This window comes from Eutrigla gurnardus (genome assembly GCF_963514095.1).
Source record: "Eutrigla gurnardus genome assembly, chromosome: 10".
NCBI classification, from domain to species: domain Eukaryota; kingdom Metazoa; phylum Chordata; class Actinopteri; order Perciformes; family Triglidae; genus Eutrigla; species Eutrigla gurnardus.
The window spans coordinates 23,512,102-23,530,953 of record NC_139924.1 but is presented as its reverse complement, the minus strand read 5'-3'; the positions used below and the strand labels follow the sequence as shown (position 1 = coordinate 23,530,953).

General features: G+C 44.1%; 1 protein-coding gene across 5 annotated transcripts in view; it reads left to right on the top strand.

The window, feature by feature from the left end:
- Positions 1–18,852, top strand: part of nectin1b (nectin cell adhesion molecule 1b) — a 138,202-nt gene that overhangs the window by 54,598 nt on the left and 64,752 nt on the right. For 4 of the 5 annotated variants that reach the window (XM_084019498.1, XM_084019499.1, XM_084019501.1 and 1 more), the window contains exon 5: positions 1,120–1,271. In XM_084019498.1, the coding sequence (XP_083875624.1) occupies positions 1,120–1,271 (152 nt within the window). Of the gene's footprint in view, positions 1–1,119; positions 1,272–13,838; positions 18,098–18,852 lie in introns of those variants that run through there. The other variant, XM_084019502.1, reaches the window with a different exon arrangement.

The window sequence follows — 18,852 nt, the reverse complement described above, 5'->3', positions numbered from 1 at the left end:
TATCATGATACATTAATTAACAAACAGCGTGTCCCTGTATCTCCCCCCTGTCACTGAAGAGCCTTGTTGAAAGCCTTTTAGTGCAGTTCAAGTGCTTGATGTGTGGCCATTGTTGGTGTGAGACCTGATTTTGTTGCCTCTCTGCAGTGTCATTTAGTTTTTCTCTGGCTGTAATAAATGGAGCATTACATTGTTTCTCGTGTTCTCGCACGCCAGCAGGTCTCAGAGTGAGCCCAGGAGTGAAGGGGGGAGCTCTTTGAAGCATCTTTATCGTTTAAAGAAACCATTGTTACCCACACACTGCAGCTCATCACACTCAGACCGGAGCGCTATTTATTGTTGTCACAGTCGGGTTTGTAGCTCTGCCTAAGCTACAGCCATTCAGAGCTGCTGATGAAGCTGAACGAGGGGAAGCCGAGTCTCCGGGCTCCATCAGAGTAGGTCCAGATAATAGAAAGCAGGGTCGTTGTGCCGGTGATCTATGACCTCAAACGTGTGCTGGTCTGATCAAAGGACATGAGCAAGTTTGAACGTGGTAGAGATACAGCGGACCATGAAGACAAACACCTCCGGCAGGACAAACGGGCTCCAGTTCTCATCGACAGCCCAGCATTTGGTGGATTCTGCATATATCGCTTGATCAGCTGGATCCCCTGACAGCTCCCCTGAGGTTTGAGTCCAGCCATGTGAGCTGTGCAATAGTTGAGGAAAAAAAGCCCCCCCACCTCCTTCTAGCACAAGTCTGTTTTCTATCCCATGTGTCGAAAAATCCAGTGTCCTCAGGCATCAACTATGTCTTACCTGTTTGGACCTGCTGGGATTCCCTGTCCTCATAATTTAGTTTGGGCTTGATGGATGACGGTTGAAATATAGTGCTGTCAAATATTTCTGGTGTTTATCGCTCCCTTACACCCACACACACACACACACACACACACACACACACACACACACACATATCCAGGTTTGTTGTTCACCAGAGACTGTATTTTTCATGAGCCTTGAATTGCCTTGCTGCTGGTGGAGGGATTTCTTTCCTCCCATAGTCTGGTGTAATTCTGCCTTCTGATGGTGTCTGTCTTATTCTTTCTCTCTGTCTCTCTCTCTCTTTCTTCACAGCTTGAACGGCTCCCTGCCCACTAATGTGGAGATCAAGAACAACACCCTGTTCTTCAAGGGGCCGGTGACCTACGACCTGGCCGGCACGTACGTCTGCGACGCGGCCAACGGTATCGGGTCTCGCACTGGCATCGTGGACGTCAACATCACAGGTAGTTCGATGAGAGGAGGTGGCGTCCGTTCTCTGTGTCTTCAGTAACATCCGGCATGACTCGCATCAATACAGTACCCTGCAGACGCTGTAAGGACAGGGACCATCACACAAACACGAGTATCCACAGCTGATTGTAGCACATGGTCACGATGCTGTTCCCACCTGCGCTGGCTGTGCGGTTCCTCGCTGCACCGTGTGGCAGGTTAGGTGAGAAAGAAGGCCTGTGCGTTTGTGTATCAGAGCTCCACACTTCCACCCTGCTCTGTTTCGCTTGTGTGGGAGCGGTATAAAGCAGGTCTATTAACGGTGCCAAAAATAACATCAAGGGAAAATGGGTGTTAGGGTACTGTATTGATCATAGTTTGCCCGCATCATGCTCACATTTCTCTAAACAACCTCTCTTTTTGCCGAGATCCCAGCTCATTCTTTTGTCTCTTCTGTCTTCTGGGGGAAACAAAATGCTGAACAAAACTGATTCAGTTCCCTTGCCTTCCACATAATCGTTGGCAAACACGCACTGCAGGGTTTTTCATCCATAGGAGACGATATTTTGCACTCAAAGCCTTTGCTCCAATATATACCAGATCTGACATTTTCGCTCTACGTACTACTAATGTGGAAATCTTCCTCTATTGGTAGCAGCTGTGTGTGTGGTATAGGGAGACTGTCACAGTTTTGCTCTGGTCGGACTGGAAAGACTTTTTCCCCCTTTTACTCTTTGTGCTGCTTGGTTTTCTGGGAAGCGGGGGCGTCCTAACTTGCATTGCTTTGCATGTTGACTCATGTTGCCTCTCTGGGAGCGCTGGGCTTTGTGTGAAGTGAACAGCTGTGCCATACAGTGTCATTGCATACCTTTTTTTTTCCTGTTTCCTCTCTTTCAGTGTGTGTGTGTGTGTGTGTGTGTGTGTGTGTGTGTGTGTGTGTGTGTGTGTGTGTGTGTGTGTGTGTGTGTGTGTGTGTGTGTGTGTGTGTGTGTGTGTGTGTGTGTGTGTGTGTGTGTGTGTATAATGTGTGTGTGTGTGTAATGTGTGTGTGTGTGTGTAATGTGTGGGTGGATGTCATTACCTGCATTGTGGGAAGTTGCCCATTCAAAGTAGGCAGGTTTCTAGTGCAATAATAGAAATCTCAAAGGGGCATGAAAACCATTAATTATCAAGTAGGAAAGTGAGGAAGTATTCATCTGTCAGGAAATGGCCGCACACCGCTTGTATTTGGCAGTTGTGTTCCAAATAGATTGTACTGTTTGCCATAAAGTACAGTTTCCCTTTGGAAAGGCAAAACAAAGGCACCAAAGTCATTTTCTATTTCTGCTTTTTTCATTGATTGCTTGAACAAAGCCCATTGCTATTGTCCCGATATTCCTTTTTGTTCATTCTCATCATTTGTCCATATAATTGCATTGAGTGTGTGAGGTGAACAGTGTGTGGGTACATAATCTGAGCATTCACTTTTAAATGACCAAAATTAGAATCCAAGCCTCTTTTCTATTGTCTTTTTTTTTTTTATGATGATTATAATAATACTAATAAGTATTATAATAATGAATAACAAATAATAATAAATAATAATAATTATTATTATTATTAGTTAAGCCATGTAAAGGTTGTTCAGCAGCAGGTTAAAGGAAATGTAATGAAGCTGTCAAAACAACCTTTGCTCTCAGTGGGAGGTAGTCGTTCCTTCCTTTCACTCTGCTTGTTTACACTAATTAATACTTAATATTACATGCCATTCAGGGACTTAGAATTATACATGAAACAAACGTGTTCCTGCTTCATTGTTTCCTTTAAAGAACTCCATCCTTCATATCTGGAGCTGAAGCACCATCATGCTGAAACATACCCTCTTTCCTCGGTCGTAAGAAGCCGCCTGAATGCTGCACTCTTAGAAATAAAGGTGCAAACAACATAAGATTAGTATGTTCCCCTTGGAGGTTTTTCACCTGTACAAGGTTCCACCCAGAACCCTTTCTCAGCAGTCTATCCGGAATCTCCCCACCTTCTAAGGTGGGGTTCAACTGAGAACCCTTTTATATTGAAGGGCTTCAGAACCCAGCCAGGGATCACAGTCTCAGTTTTGGGGGGTGGAGATTTAGGGGACTACCCATAAAAACTTCAACATCCTAAGCCTGGCTTTCCATGAACATGTGAGCCTGCAGTCATGGGAACCCTATCCAGCAGTCTGGGGCTTTGAGAGGCTCCTTTAAGGGGCACAGCAGAACCCACAACCCGTATCATTCCCTATCACAGTTGTACTGCGGGCTTTATTCATTCTGTGAGGCCAGGGATTTCAATCCTGCCAGGCTGTTCAGTGATATTATACAGTAAAATGAATAAGGATCCCTGCTGTCTCAGCCATTTTCACAGAGAAGAAAAAGTTTCATGATTTTAAACTGGATTGACAACGTAGATCTTTGTCCACACTTACATTGGTTTTAATTAAAGAAGTTGGCCTGGGGCCATTGGACCCACGTCCAGGAAGGCTGACAGGGTGCAGCGTTGCCCTCAACAAGCACGGTTGACGGTCACAGTTTTGGGGGGCATGTGGGCTGGGAGGATCTTGCAACAGCCTATTTAGAAGCAAATGGTGAGTAGAGTGCTCCGCCCATCGGGAAGAACCCTTATTTAGCTGCAGGTAGTGATCGATGTTATTGGAAGGCAAATGTCCTGAACTTCTGTTTGGGATGTATTCCTAGAGGGTCCCATACAGTCCTTAAAAGCATGGAAGTTCCCATAGTAAAGGTGAAAGGTTAAACGATCCCCCCTCCAAAAGTGCCCTTCTAAGCTTCAAAATGACCCCCAGTCAAACTGCAGAAGCTCACAGACGGCTAGTTGACTGTCAAACATGAGTATGTTTTGTTGCTTTAAGGTTGCAGAGACGTGTGCAGCAGCAACAGCAGCAGCAGCAGCATGTACAGACAGGGACAGAGCTTCGCCCTTGTGTCTCACATAGGCCCAACATGGATGCGTTACAGCGGGATCATAATGCTTGTGCTCTTTGCTGACACTGTGAAATGTTAGCCTATTCATGTCTTAAACAGACTTGTCAGCATAATCTTCTGCACGGCCATGGAGCATCACTGAGCTTGGAGGAGATGTGCAGAAGAATTGTTTCTATTTAAAAGGCATTTCTGTGGATGTAGATCATCTGGCGGTAGACTCTGTATCCGTTATGAAGACATGAATAGAAGACCGTCGGAGGTGAACTGGAGGGTGGGCATGGTTCTTCCTCCTGATTCTTTTGAAGTGCTCCGTGCAGCCTTGACATTGGCTGTGCATAATGACCCGGCGGTGGAGGTAAAGAAGAATGCTGATGCTTCATTAACTTCAAAGAGTATCGTTGTGGCTCCCGACCGCCTCAGACAGGCTGAGGCAAGGCAGGCGAGAGAGCCCACTGCTGGCTGCTGCTCAAGGCTGCAGCATCGGCCTCAGTGATGCTAGCTAAGTGTTCTCTGCTGAAAGGGAAGGTGACCAAGTTGATAGCTGCAGTGCATTGAGTTCAACGGCTTAGCAACCAGAGCTGACCATCTCTAGCCTAGTGCTAAACTATAAATTATGATTTATTTCACTTGTTACAGGGCACTTTTTAATGGTTTTGGTTTCCGGAGAGTTCTGTGTTTCTACATATAAGAACTGTTTTTAGCCTGCGGTAAACAAGCACTGACAAAACCTGTCAAGCCCCTCATATCGCCTTTGTACATTGTTCTATCGCTATCAACATCTAGATGCATCTGAATGCAGGAGCTGCAGGAAGCTTGGGTTTGGTATTAGTCTGTTTTGTTTTAATTTTGAAGTCGAATTTTAGATTGACACGGCAATATACGTCTGCCAAGGAGACAGCGTCATGAAGATAAAATGTCCGTGACAACTTGTTTGTACCACAGAAAAGCTATTTCCTCACACTGGGAAACAACACTGATGGAGCACTTAAGGAAGGCGCATTTTAATCAAGCTCCTTAGTTTTCCGCGGACGGATTTGTGGGAGCTGCATAACTGTCACCGTGGCAGATAGCGAGGCCACGGAGCACCTTGTTTCAATTAGTTTGGGGACGGTGTTTGCTGTGGAGATGACATCGACTGCGGTGAGTCACATGGGCTAAGGCAGCTTTCTCCAAGGACATGTGTTCTGCAGATATGTGTCGCCTGTCAGGATCTAATGAACCGCTCTCCTGTTATAATCAATCCTCACTCTCCAAAAAAAAATTAAAATTGAAAAAGAAAAGTATGATGGGGAAAAGAAGAGAGGAATAAGGGGAGGGAGGATCTATGGTCAGAGCGATGGGCTTCACGTAATGGACGTCTTCTTCGCAAACACCTCTCTCATTCACATTCAGTTCAGAAAGCTCCCGAGGGAAAGTTGACAAGTAGTCAGATCTGATTAATGTGCAATAAATCTATTACTAACAGACATCAGTGACTGTGTTAAAAAAAATGGAGACCGTATAAATGGCCTCACAATGAAAGTTATTTGGGACGAATCATTCTCAGCAGCTTTTAACCATCTAATAGGAATATAAATGTGAAAAATTGCAGCCGAGAAAGCAGCAGGAAGAGAGCTGAATAATGTGGTTAAACCTCAAAGATCCTCCTCAACTTAAAGAGAGCAAAATCACTCTTTCATTAAGATAATCAGCTTTTCCACCATCACACTCGAAACGAATCGATGCTGCCATCTTAAATTTCTTTCCAGCGCATAATAAGACGTGATGAACGACCGTTTTGTCACGATGGCCTCACAATTATGTCATTATCTCTCCTGAGAAAGGAGATGTTTGTGCCTTTTTCATGCTGGCACCAAATTTGTTTACACACTTGAGTAATCTTTTAAACTTGATTAGATATTTTTTAACCTTGAATCTCTCACACAACAGCGCTAATCTTTTGTGAGATGGAGATGGGGGGACCGGACGGAGTGAAAGACAATGCATAATTCCTGCCACATTAGCGGGATCAGCTGTGAAGGATAATGTCAGAGCGGCTCGGGTCAGCCAGCATGTGAACCTTTCGGTGATTCCACTTACGGCCCGAGCGGCGCTAATATTTGTCGTGCTTTGTCGGAGGCGCGGCAGCGAGTTGCTTTAAAGAGCAGAGGTGCAGTCGGCTATGCTTCAGGGCTTTACCACGCGGGTTAAACTGGATGGAGTGGGAGCGTTCTCATCAATTTATCAAGAAAGCGCGAGGATGGATCCTTCTGTAAGCACGGGCAACCGGTGCCGACATCTGTTCACGCTCGCCTGAACAAGCAATAGTTCACTCCTGTGTGAGGAAAATGAAGTTGAGGGAGAAGAGGTGGGGGGGGGGGAATATCTTACCTGCATGATGAAAATGAGATGAATAAAACATAGACGGTCCAATGGAAATATAAATACACAAAGGTAGCCATGTGACCAAAGGAGATGCTTCAGTGGGATGAAAGAGAGGGCAGGATGCTGGCATGGTCAAGTCATTGCTTCCTATATCACGATGCCCAGCAAAGAGAGGGAGGTACAGTGCTGGAGAAAAGGGCCGACATGGTTTTAAAAATCTACCCACGTGGGCTTTTTTCACTGTTTATTTACCAATCTCACTTGAATGCATTTATTTCTTGGCTCCACATAACCGATACTAACAAACGAGGCCATTGCCAAAAACATTAGCTTTGTCTATATAACGATTCCAAATGCTTGCCACCAGGTTGGCAGGAAAGCAGGTAGTTGGCAGCAGCGAAGGTTTCTCGGCATACATTAAATCACTTAGAGGGACATGTTAATCCGAGATGACATTAGATGTTGTTATTGTAAGAAAATAACTTATTGCAACTTGAACCGGATGCAAAGCACGTGTTTACATTTGTCATATTATAGTCACATTTCTGTAGCCGTGATTAGACATTTATTAGACATGTGTTGTTTATTAGATGGGTATTGGCCTCATAAGTCTATATTTCACATGGTAGCTTTAAAAAAAATCCCTGTGACATGGATGGTTTGAACATCCTATGTAATGGACACTTTTCTGGAAAACAGAGAAAAACAGTGGCACCCCCCTTCTTGCACTGAAGTTCCTCTCACACTAACTTACTTCGAAAACTTGCGATCGTTTTCTCTCACATCAGAGATGATACCATTTCACGGGACATGAAGGGAGACTTTGTGAGTAGAAGTTCACGTCGGTTCGCATGGCAAACGATTCAACTGTTGTCCATAATGACTGCCAAACCGCCGCGAAACACTCAATCTGCCCGTCTTGGCTTTGGAAGCTCTTCAGAACAGTAGGTATTGATAGCGTGACTCATTTTTATCAGCGGTGAAACACGCTGCTCGCTCCGAGGTCCGGCGGTTTCTCAACAGGATCGCTCCGTGTGATAAAACTGGTTGGACTGCAGCCGGAACATCCTTGAATAAAACAAGTAGCGCGCCATATATTACTGACATCTAACAGCAGAGCCGCTCCACGCAGCCATTTGTCTCTTTTCTTTTCTCTGACAGAGACAAGAGACATTATGATGTCAGCTTTGCCGAGGCTCCCCCAGCAATGTGAAATTTGTTTGTCTTCGCCTGTCATGGTGGAGTCTGTCTCAATCTGAGCACTATAGAACATTGCATTGTCGCCTTCGCACAGCGCCGCCTGCATTATTCATAGATTCAAAGGCCACACACATATATCATGTATATCATCGCACCTTCACTTCTACTAGACACTCGCTGGCAGCCAGGTTGAGGAGCGTATTTAGTGTCTCGGGCTCCCGCTCACCCTTGAACCTCCACCTCAGGTGCCTGCAAACCCCAGAAAGATTTGGGTCTGCAGGCTGAGTGACTGTCTCGCCCCCGCGTCCTCGCTACAGGAGGGGCTGCTCGCTGCGAAGATCCTGCCAAGAATACACCTCATTATCCAAATGAGACATTAGCATGAGCCGCTCCCTTGCTTGCACACCATAGGCCGCCCCATAAAGCCTCTGCTGTGTTGTGTTGTGCCAGGGAGAGCACTGAAGGGGAAGACATTGTGGCTGCAGCTCACTTTGCATAAAATGGAGGAGGGGGGTGCTCACTGTGTAAAGGGGTCTTCTTCTTTTTTTTGGAGGAGAAGCCATAGCCTGTCTGTGGGAGTGAAATGGAAATGTCACCAGGGGAGAGCATGTGTGAGCGGAGCAGCTGAGATCGTAGTGATTTATCTTAACATTTGTTTCTGCGTGGCTTGCTGTTTGGGCTCTCCGGAGGATATGCAGAGGGGAGGGATGTGGCAGACGGATGGAGCAGGGGGATTGGCTGAGCCCCTTCGGCCCAGCTCTGCTCCTCCGTCCTTCTCCTCACCGTCCACCCATGTGGCGTTGGATCCGTCACGCCTCCCCGAGAGCCTGATGAAGTAGGTCAGATGCTGTCCCGGGGTCTGACCACTGGCTGCAGAGCTGCTGTGCTGATTCACTCATTACACACACAGCTCCAAAATAACAACAAGGAGAGGACCAACGGAGGAGAAGCTGAGGATACGATTGTGCCGTGAACAAACAAAACCCAGACCTCTCCTTCCTGGCTTAACGCCTTCTAACACGCTGATTAGTTTGCTGCTGAACCAATAGCTCATCCTCACAGCACTTCCACTTAGCACTTCCTACAGCCACATGCGGGCTAGCAGGCTAATGTAGAGAAGCATTAATAATCGTACCATCATACCCCCCCCTCCACCACAAAATTACCATATTATATCAACAAGAGAGACAAAACACGCTTTCTAAAGTCGTTTTTTGAAACGGAACTATTTTCCAGTACTTAACAGCATTCATGTGAGAGCTCCGCTCTAATTTGTCATCTCAGTCACGCTTCTTGTTGTTCCGATTGTATTGTTCATTTCAACTACAAACCACCGCAAACATCATTCAGAGACTGCGGATGCTGGGAAGCCTCGGTCACCAGAGTCATAGATTACGCGGCGCTTCTGCTCAAGAGAGAGATGCGAACGTGAAGCCGGTCTCTGATTATCTGACGGGACCGTCCTGTGAGCCGCCGCGCGTTCACAACGCATCACGGATGATGTCACCAGCCATTTTTGACGGTAGTATTTCACAGCGTAATCTCCTCCAGCACATCCCGTGCCTCTTATCTGACGACTTTCTGCGGGGAATTTAAATTGAATTACTAGTTTGAAGGCTGTAAATGGCGTGTGTGGCATTTTCCTACATATGAGACGAGCTTATGTCTCTGTAAAATCACTGATAGCGGAGAGAGAGAGAGAAAATGTTGACAAACGGAAAGAAAGTGGCAGATGATGGTAGGGAGGCGAGGGGTGAAGAAGAGCCTCGCCTCGGCGCCGACTCCCACAGCATATTAAATTCCTGTCAGTGATGGGCTTTTATTCGTTGTGGCAGCATTACATTTCCATGACTTAACAACCACTGGCAAATTCAGACAGGGGAGTAATGAGGATCGTTGGATTCACTGAATTAATGCTTCTTCCCCGATTGTCCCCATCCTCACTCGCTCATTATGCCGTTCTTTATTTGCCGCCGCCGCCACTCCCCAGCCTCTTGGAGCCACTCACTCCATCTTCTTTTTTTCCTCCTCGTTGCCACTACTCAAACTCTGAGTAGCCCTCTATTTTCTTTTCAGTCTTCCGTTGTCTGCAGCTTGTTCCTCATTTAGTCACATTAAAAAGCCACTCCTTGTACCTCTCTTTGGAATCCTCTGTCATTTTCCTTCTTCTGTCATAACACCTTGTCCGTGTGATTGCGTTATGACTCAGGAATGTTTGTTCCCGTCTTTCTCCTTTTCTTTTTTTCTTTTTGCTATTCATGTACAAACATGTCTGGAGCACACCCAGAAACAGTACAAGGACAGAGTCGGATACAGTTTCGCTCCCTTTTTAAAGCCCCTTCTGCTCCAGACGTTCCTCTCCTTCCATGTCTTTGAGCGTTTGCTGCTGCTGGTTGTTTCCTGCTGTCGCTAAAACCCTGCTCCGAATGTATGTTGTTTTCTGAAGCCACACATCTGGCATGGACCTCACGTTATTACCACAACAAGATGTCAGGCCTTTTCTTCTTCTTCTTTTTTCCTTTTTTTTTTTTTTTGGGAGTGTGTCACATTTGCTTACCATTTGTTTCTCTTAAAGAATCACTTCTGTTCAAATGACTCAGACGCAGTTTCCTTAACGACTCATGTAGTTGTTAAAGAAACGGATTCTGTCACAGAAATGTTTGGAGGTAGTAAATCATCCACTCCATCCAGTCAAATGTGAGTGTTCAAAATAGCATGATTAATGCAATAAAAAACAGCATGGCTGCTGCGTTCAAATAGCTGCAGTATTTCATGGTATCCATTGCCTGTATAAATCCATCATGCCTTTGCTCTGAATTATAGCCTTTCACAGCACATCTTGGCACCTATTAATCTCAATAGTACATTTTAGTCATTGCAACTCAAGGTTACCCCGCTATCTGCATATTTCCAGCGTGGCGTTAATAGACACGGCCTTTTGTTTGCCAGGAACACTATCAGGGCTGTTGTGCTGCTTTGAGGTCTTTTTTATCTATCTGTTGGCAGGTGTTGCCCGTAGCGACGGCGTGCTGGTGGAACGCCTCCTCCCTCCTCCATGCTGTCAAACACCCCTACGTACCCCGACCATTTCAAATGGGTTTTATTATTAGTGTTTCTGTAATGTGATTAGTTTGCACCGTAGCCACTCGTATTCCGCATACATTCACGGAGTACATGGAGTAGTAGACAAAGCTGCCGCGCTGGAGGAATCTTTTCCCATGTTGTTATCTCCATGTATGCACAAGGCCAGTTGGCTGAGTAGGAGGCGATGTGACCTTGCGAAGGGGTAAGCACAGAGCAGTATGCTGGGTCACGCCGTGAGAACCGGCACGCCTCTGCCGGAGCTACTTCCTCTGCTTTTAAGGTATCCTCATTACGGAGGTGGAGCCATCTGAACCTGCCAATGCTCCTTCCATCCCTCTAGTAAAATACCTTAATAACTCCTTTAGAAACTCCAGTTATACGTCAATTTCCTAAGCGTCGTTGGAGGTCGATCTGCCGGCCAAAGAGCCACAAAAATACCTGAATGTTTACAACGGCTTTCATGTCTCTGGTTTGTTTGGACTAAAGCACATTCTTTAATCATTAGCCTTGACATTCACATTCCTCAAATACAAGTGTCAAGAGGTGGTGTCACATGATCCTTTATAGAAATGGAGGTGATGGGGAGCGTCTTTGAAGGCTCGCTGCATCTTATTTTACTGCCACTTGTTCTGTAGATTTAATGGTGTTGCCTTGTGTTTTCTCACCTCTCCTAATGGTATATATATCGAGTCTTATAACCTTAGAAGCACAAGGCAAAGCTGCCTAATTAAGATTGAATAAGGGGGACAGATGTGAGGGAAGACATATCCTAGCAGAGGAAGGCAGTTAACGGTGGAGGAGAGGATTACAGGGGAACATTTTCCCTTTTCTCTCTACTCCCTCAATCCTCTGGATCCACCCCCCCCCCCCCCCCCCCCCTCCCCCTTCCTTGGACTTGGTGGGAGGATGTCTTCTCGAGGCAGGGGTGACCTGGCTCTGCTCTCTCATTCATGTGTGTAATGAAGGCCTGTGTCTGAATAATCCCATTAGGTGGTCAGATTAAAACCTGAGCTGATATTTGAGACTGTGCCCAGCACCGCTTTAGAAATTGGAGAGCTTTGCTGTGAGAGCGGGTGCAGAGGAAGAGCAGCCGAGGAGAGTGACTGTGTTTGGGAGGTCGCCACTTTGGACTGATAGAGTACCATTGTAATTAAAGGAAAGGCTAAAGCTTCTTTACTTTGCTCAATGCCATCCTTTTTCTACCATCTAACTACATTTTATACCTTTTTTCTTCTAGACTTAAGCAGAGATTTATCTTTTCCACTTAAAAATAGCAGTTCTACTTGACTGTTAATGGTAACCATTTTAATGTTCTGCTGATGTGGGATATTTTGTCTTCTTTTGTTGTGTGCAGTGATGTTCTGGTTCTGTCTCTATTTGACTTCTTGTGAGGCAGAAAAGAGAACTTCCAAATCTCCAGGAAACTTGTAGAATCGTTGAAGATGCACTTTAATTTAACTGTCATTAGCCGTCCTGGTTTCCTAACAACAACTGATGCATATCTCTAGATAATATCCGGGTGTAAAATCTGTGTTAGATATGCAACATTCAGGTGTTAGTTGACGTGACTTTACATGAATTCGAAAGGTGTTGGCTCCACGAGACGACAGCTGGTGAACAGTGTTAAGATCTATGTTTACTAGATTATGTGTCATAATCTGGTGATAATAAATCAATACAACGGTGGGCATAAATAGCATCTGAAGCAATAAATCTTTTCTGTATCTCGTCTGACTTGCCGTGCCTTGTTGCATACCGAGTCTTTGCCCTGCGTGAACGGGATGCTTCCCCCCTTCTTCCTTCCTGTTTTGCTCTCTCCCACACCACTTGTTTGGTGGATGTTTTTAACTCTTTGTTTTAAAGCCCACCCCCCATCCCCCGCCTCGCTGTTGAGGATTCAGCCTTTCCCATTGAAGTTAACGCGTCTCTGCAGGTTTAGACAAGCGCTACCTGCATGCCTTGAAGCTTTGATCAGGTTTCATAATAGACGTCTCTTCTGTCCCTGCGCTTCAGGAGCTTTGCATGTGTTTTTTTTTTTTGTGGGGGGGTTTAAAGAGACGTGTATGTAAGAGAGGCTTAGAAATGTACTATAAACAACAACTGTACTTTGTCATGAGCATTGTTACCTTCCCGTGTGGAGGCTGCGAGTGTACCAGAATGGTGGAATGAAAGTGATGTTTCAGTTTAGCTTTTCATTTTCAATTCAAATATAAATACATATCATTTGCTTGTGTTTGCAAGGGGAAAATCTGAGTTATTTTTGTCTCTAGCAGACCATTAGTCGTGGTCACTCTGCTCTCTCTTCTCTGTCCTCAACGGTATATGCTTTTCTCTCTGGAGGCATATTTAGTGTTGCTGTCTGAATGGAAGAGCTTCATGTGTATCAGCTCTCTTGATGCATCTTGGCTGTGTATGCTTGGCTTCTGGTGATCATCTCTGGCAATGCTCTTTCATTTCATTAGCGCTGATGATGAAGATGTTTACATGTCCTGTTGTAATATCTACTGCTGGACTCTGCCAGAGTGAATCATGCTTACGTTGACTTGTGTTAATCATACAGGATGTATTAAATGAAAGGCCGCAATCACTGTTTGTTTATTGAATTCTTTCATATATTTTTTTTCCACCTTTCAAATAAAGAAGAAATGATGGTTAACGCATGCTGACAAACATCATTCGCTTTAATCTCGTCAGTCGTTTTGCTCTCCGATGGCTCTATTGTGTGCGCTGGCTGTTTATTTCTTTCCATGTCTGAACGTGCATGTTAATGATGGAGCCTTGCTGCACTCAGAAAGGGCTCCTTCAGGGTTGGGGGGTTGTCGTGGGGCCGGGGGTCCTTCCTTTTCCCTTTGCTTTTCCGTCCTTGTCTCCCTTTTGTCATCTTTCCTAAAAAAAAAAAAATCTGCACCTGCACAAATGCACCTCCTCCCACCAGAGCACTGACACACTCCCTTCCATCTGTCTTTTCCTACCCAGAATTCCCTAACAACCCGACACCTACGGGCCATGAGATCCCACAGGAGCAGCACAATGCAGGTGCTGCCATCGGGGGCGCAGTAGGGGGAGTCGCCCTCTTGGGTGTGGCGGCCATACTGCTCTTCGTATTCCTGCGCCGCCGCCAGCGCACCTTCAAAGGAGACTACAGCACCAAGAAACACGTGTTCGGTAACGGGTACAGCAAGGCCGGCGGCCTGCCCGCTCACCCTCCCATCGCCAAGAACCTCCAGTACCCAGACGACTCGGACGACGAGAAGAAACCCACCCAGATCGGCGGCACCGGGGGGTTCGAGGCAAGCGAGCGTGATTTTGACGGAGAGCAAGAGGACCTGAAGAGGCCCTATTTCACGGTGGACGAGGGAGAGAGCCGAGATTATGATGAGCGGACTCTGGCTTTCCAATATGACCCTGAACCTGAGATAGCCGATGATATGATCTCTCAAACCGACGGCTCTGTCATTTCCAAGAAAGAGTGGTATGTGTAGTGGCATGTGGCAACCAAACCAAACCCGTTGTCCCCCACCTGCATTTCACTGCACCCTTCACCTCCATCACAACCCCACCCTCCCATTCGTCACACTGCACCCTTCACAGTCCCGTTCCTCTTTTGGTCTACCTAGTACCCCCTTCCCCCTGACCCCCCCCCCCCCCCCCCCCCCTCCCACATCAGACCCCATCCAACTAATCTCAATTAGAAAATCAAGCGTCTGTTTAAAGTGTTATCAACATCCAACTTCTCACCATGAGCACTGATATCAGTTCATCAGGTGAACAGGCAAAGATTACAAACTAAGGTATGTAAATGGACTCGTTGTCACTGGCATACGAGTCCAGGGAGCTGATTGGGTGATAATACTGGTGTAATATTATTTTTTGTGTATTTTCTCATGTTATAAATGTATTAAATGTATAAAAAGAGACTGCAGGTTGAGGTTTTGCTGAGCACATTTGTGAAAGTCCTACACTGGATGTGCGGTTTCATTGTTTTTTTTATTACCATTGCCGTTTTGTTGTTTTTATAATGTCTTTTTGTATGATTTTTTTTAAGTGACCAGAGAATTGAGTTAAATGTTTGACATGATTACAGGTGGAGTTCTATGTGTTTGTAATTTTGTGGTCAAATGTTTCAGAGAAAGAAAAAAAAATCTAAAAAAATCTAAAAAAACGCCATAAAACACCTGTATCACTTCTCCAGCTCTCACTGGGGTTAGCGTCCATGAAATTACCCATGTTTGTATATTCACCGCATTAAAAGCAGATGTGTTATTGCTGTTTTCCAAAGACACGCTTAGCATTTCTTGACAACCCCCCCAGTTCATAGGCCTGGTTTGTTTGTTTACTGAGAGGGAGTCGGTCTACTGAGCCATGCGGCAGATAACTAGTGAGCGTCTACAATTGTTTTCCCGAAATTTCAATCACGTTAAATTACTTTACACATCACTGAGTCAGAATAACAGGGGAGAGAAGGGCTGCAACAATTCCTCCTTTTTCATTGGTGTGTCACAATCACATCAAAAAGATGTTTGGTGAGTCCAAACCTTATATATAATAATGCTCTGAAATGTCAGGATTGTCACTTGACTTGAACAGGTTGACCTTTGGACACAAGCTCTCAATCTTACCACTGAAATGAAATGTCGGGGGTTTTTTTCTTTTCTTTTTACTTGTGTGTTTGTTGAGTTGTCATTATTCACTTTTGTTCTAACTCTTCTTTTATCAAATGGATGTCAGAGAAAAGTGTCTTCAGAGTCCCGGTCCCAATAATGACTCTGTTTCTTCTTATAATTGTGTGACTGTGTACTTAAAAATTGACTTAAGCCCCGCCCCCTTCAAAAGCATTTCTACGAGGAGTCGTCCATGGACACACAAAGGACAACAATACGAGGGAAATGTCAACAGATGCTTTTATTTGCATCTCCAGAGAGAACATATATGATGTAAAGGGAATTAGAAATATGATGGTGGCTATGCTGGAGTATAATAAGTCACCTGCTGCTTTCATTATTGTTTTTCCATCTGTTTTTTTTTTATTCTTTCTAAAATGAATTTCAGTAGCTGTTTGGGGGATTTTAAAAGAATGAATGGTTGTCCTATTAATGTTGGCATCTGAATCTGCCATATATATGGCTTTTAAAATTACTGTTAATAAGTGCCAGTGGATGCTATACATAGCAAATGACTTGATTCTCTCCTTAGCATTGAGGTCCATTACACAATCAGAAAAAGCTTTTGCTTCAAACAAAAAAAAAAGTCAATGTGAAACATTGGGTAAAACGGAAGCAAAGGAGTAAATCTGTGGTTATAAACGACACGTCGTTCTGGATCTTAACAATATAAATATTCTATTAAGCCTTATTTTATGCATGTTTTTTTTTTTGTGTTGGAGTGGATGTGCGTACGTTGCTATTTTTTCTGTATAAATTCCAGTGCGTTTGTTCTCATTTGCAGCTCAAAAGACGACACTTTGTCGGTGTTGTCAGTATTGACAGAGGTATGGGTTTATGGACACGTAGTACCCAGGAACAACATTGCAGTTAACACACAAAAAAGTATATAAATATATATATATAAATAAAGATGAAAAAATAACATCTCTCTGTCGGCTGGAGATGTGGATGTTTTACAGTCCATGCTTGTCTACTGTATGTTTTTAGATAAGCATGTTAATCATGAGCCTCAATTTATGTTGTATTTTCAACAAAAATTTACATTACAAAGTGGGAAATATCATGTTCTTATGAAAACTTTCAGTTAAGTAAATTCTGTTGATTTCGGTTCAGATAAATTTCTGGTTTTGGTTCAGTGTATCCACAACAGTTTGACAACATACACAAGGTTTGCAGCAGCTTCAGAGCAGGAACTCAATGACATCCGTGGGATTGCTCCTTTCAAAATGCGAAAGAAAAATCACAATTATATTGCCTTTTTAGTTTATTGTTCACCTGCGGGTGAACTGATCTGCTGTATCTTGTCAACACCACATAGTTTGCCTATCACAGCATAATAGAGACAAATGTTTTTTATCTTTTCTTCTTGCAATCAGTGCCTATCAAAGTCAGGAGACGTGAGGTGTTCTGAACAGTTGCTGCTCCGCTCTTTTAAGTGATTCATGCCGTGGAATAACATAATGAGAAATGTTGAAATATGACATGGGCTGCTAAATCAGACAAAGAAATGAACTCTACGATTTTTCTATTAAGACAAATCAGACTTCAGACCAGACAAATGATGGTTCTTTACTTGCAGTGAATCGTAGTTAGTTTAGTGGGAAAGTTATTCCATCACAGCTCCAGCACAATCCTACCAATGTGTCTGTGTTTGACGTTTTAAATCAATTAATCTCTTAAAGGCTGCATTCATTACCATTTTAACATTTAATGATGGCTTAATGGTGACACAGCACTTTGCTCCACAGTCATTACTAGGTAGTTCGAAAGAGATCGACCTCTTGCAACTTAGTCGCACATCGCTGACTTTTCTAAGCACAAAAATTGAGACACTAATGTAGAGCCAAAAGATTTAAAGGAAAGAAAAAAGCAATTTTGGCCCAAAGCAACGATCAGCTGGACCCCCTTTTTAAAAGCACAAGTTTCATTTCATGATTTTTTTTTTCTCCATCCATTATGAAACCACTGCCACACTTGCTTCTCAGACATATTAGAGGAAGAGAAACCTTTCAGATTGGAGTGAACATTCTGTATACTGGTAGATGTAAGCATTGTCTTCATGTTGTCGGAGTGTTATGAGTTACTATTTTGTAATACTGACTGTAATTTCATTCCATCCTAATATGCTTTTGTATTCAGTATGTTCAACATTCCACTGTAAATATTGTACATACCGTTGAGATTATAGTTGGGATTTATTTAGGGACAACTGCGTAGGGACCCTGTTCGTGTAAAATATACCTATTTTGACTGCAAACTTAGAGACTGGATGATGGATAGATGAAGTTGATGCATAGCTTATTTCCAAAGTTCCATCTAGAAATGCTCCTCTGGTACGTTTTTGATATGCCACTAGCGGCTTCACTGTCATACAAAAGGGTGACGCATACAGTTTGTCGATTTAATGTTATTGAAAGAAAATCAAAAGAGAGAAATTGTCTGTATGCAGCCATGTGAATGTATATTTCTGAGGGTGTTACAAATATGAAAAAAAAAATCTCTTGTTCAATTGTGATGACCCAGTGAAGTAACTTGTATTTGTTTTAAGCATTAAATGAGTTCAATATTCAACGACGTTCTGTCCCAGTTCACTGATTAGACATATGGCTGTAATCTGATTGAATATTGAAACTTACGTCTCCACAGGAAGTAAGGTTTAGACAACAAAACCGCTTACCGTAAATCCTCTAATATAGGCCCATGCCTTTATTTACTCAAGCGCATTGCGGCCTTGGCCTTTATTGGAAGGAGGCCAGAATTAGAGACAGGCCCCTATTTTTATTTGAGCAAAACAGACTACCAGTAAAATGAATAAAAACAAGATTTTGTGTCTATTTGAACCTATAAAATACTAGGTTTACCGCTTGCCAGTATTGCACGCTTGGTGGGCTGCCACTAGGAGGATGATTGACAGGTGCTCTCCTTCATACAATCACGCCCACACTTCATGGCTGCACCTGATTGGACAATTGCTTCAACAACTGTCCTGTCTGCTCCCGGATTTCAACCGGCCGGTAATAGAATACAGGCCAGTATTGGAGGATTTACGGTAATACAGGACGCGAACAGAGCCCTCCTGGATGAAAGTCCTGTGTTTGTTTGACCCATCGATCCCACTTCTTAGCGTCTAATACTGACACGGATGGGTTTACATTGTTAGGAGTTGGGAGTGAAATGTTGTTTTTCCTCCCGCCCAGCCATTAGACAGAGCCACAGTTTTAGACAGCGCCACGTTGCAGTTTTCAGAATTACAAGGCTGCATGTGCTGCTTAAAGCAACACTTAAGAAGTTTTCCTCTTCGGTCCCCCTACAGGTTGGAAGCGGAA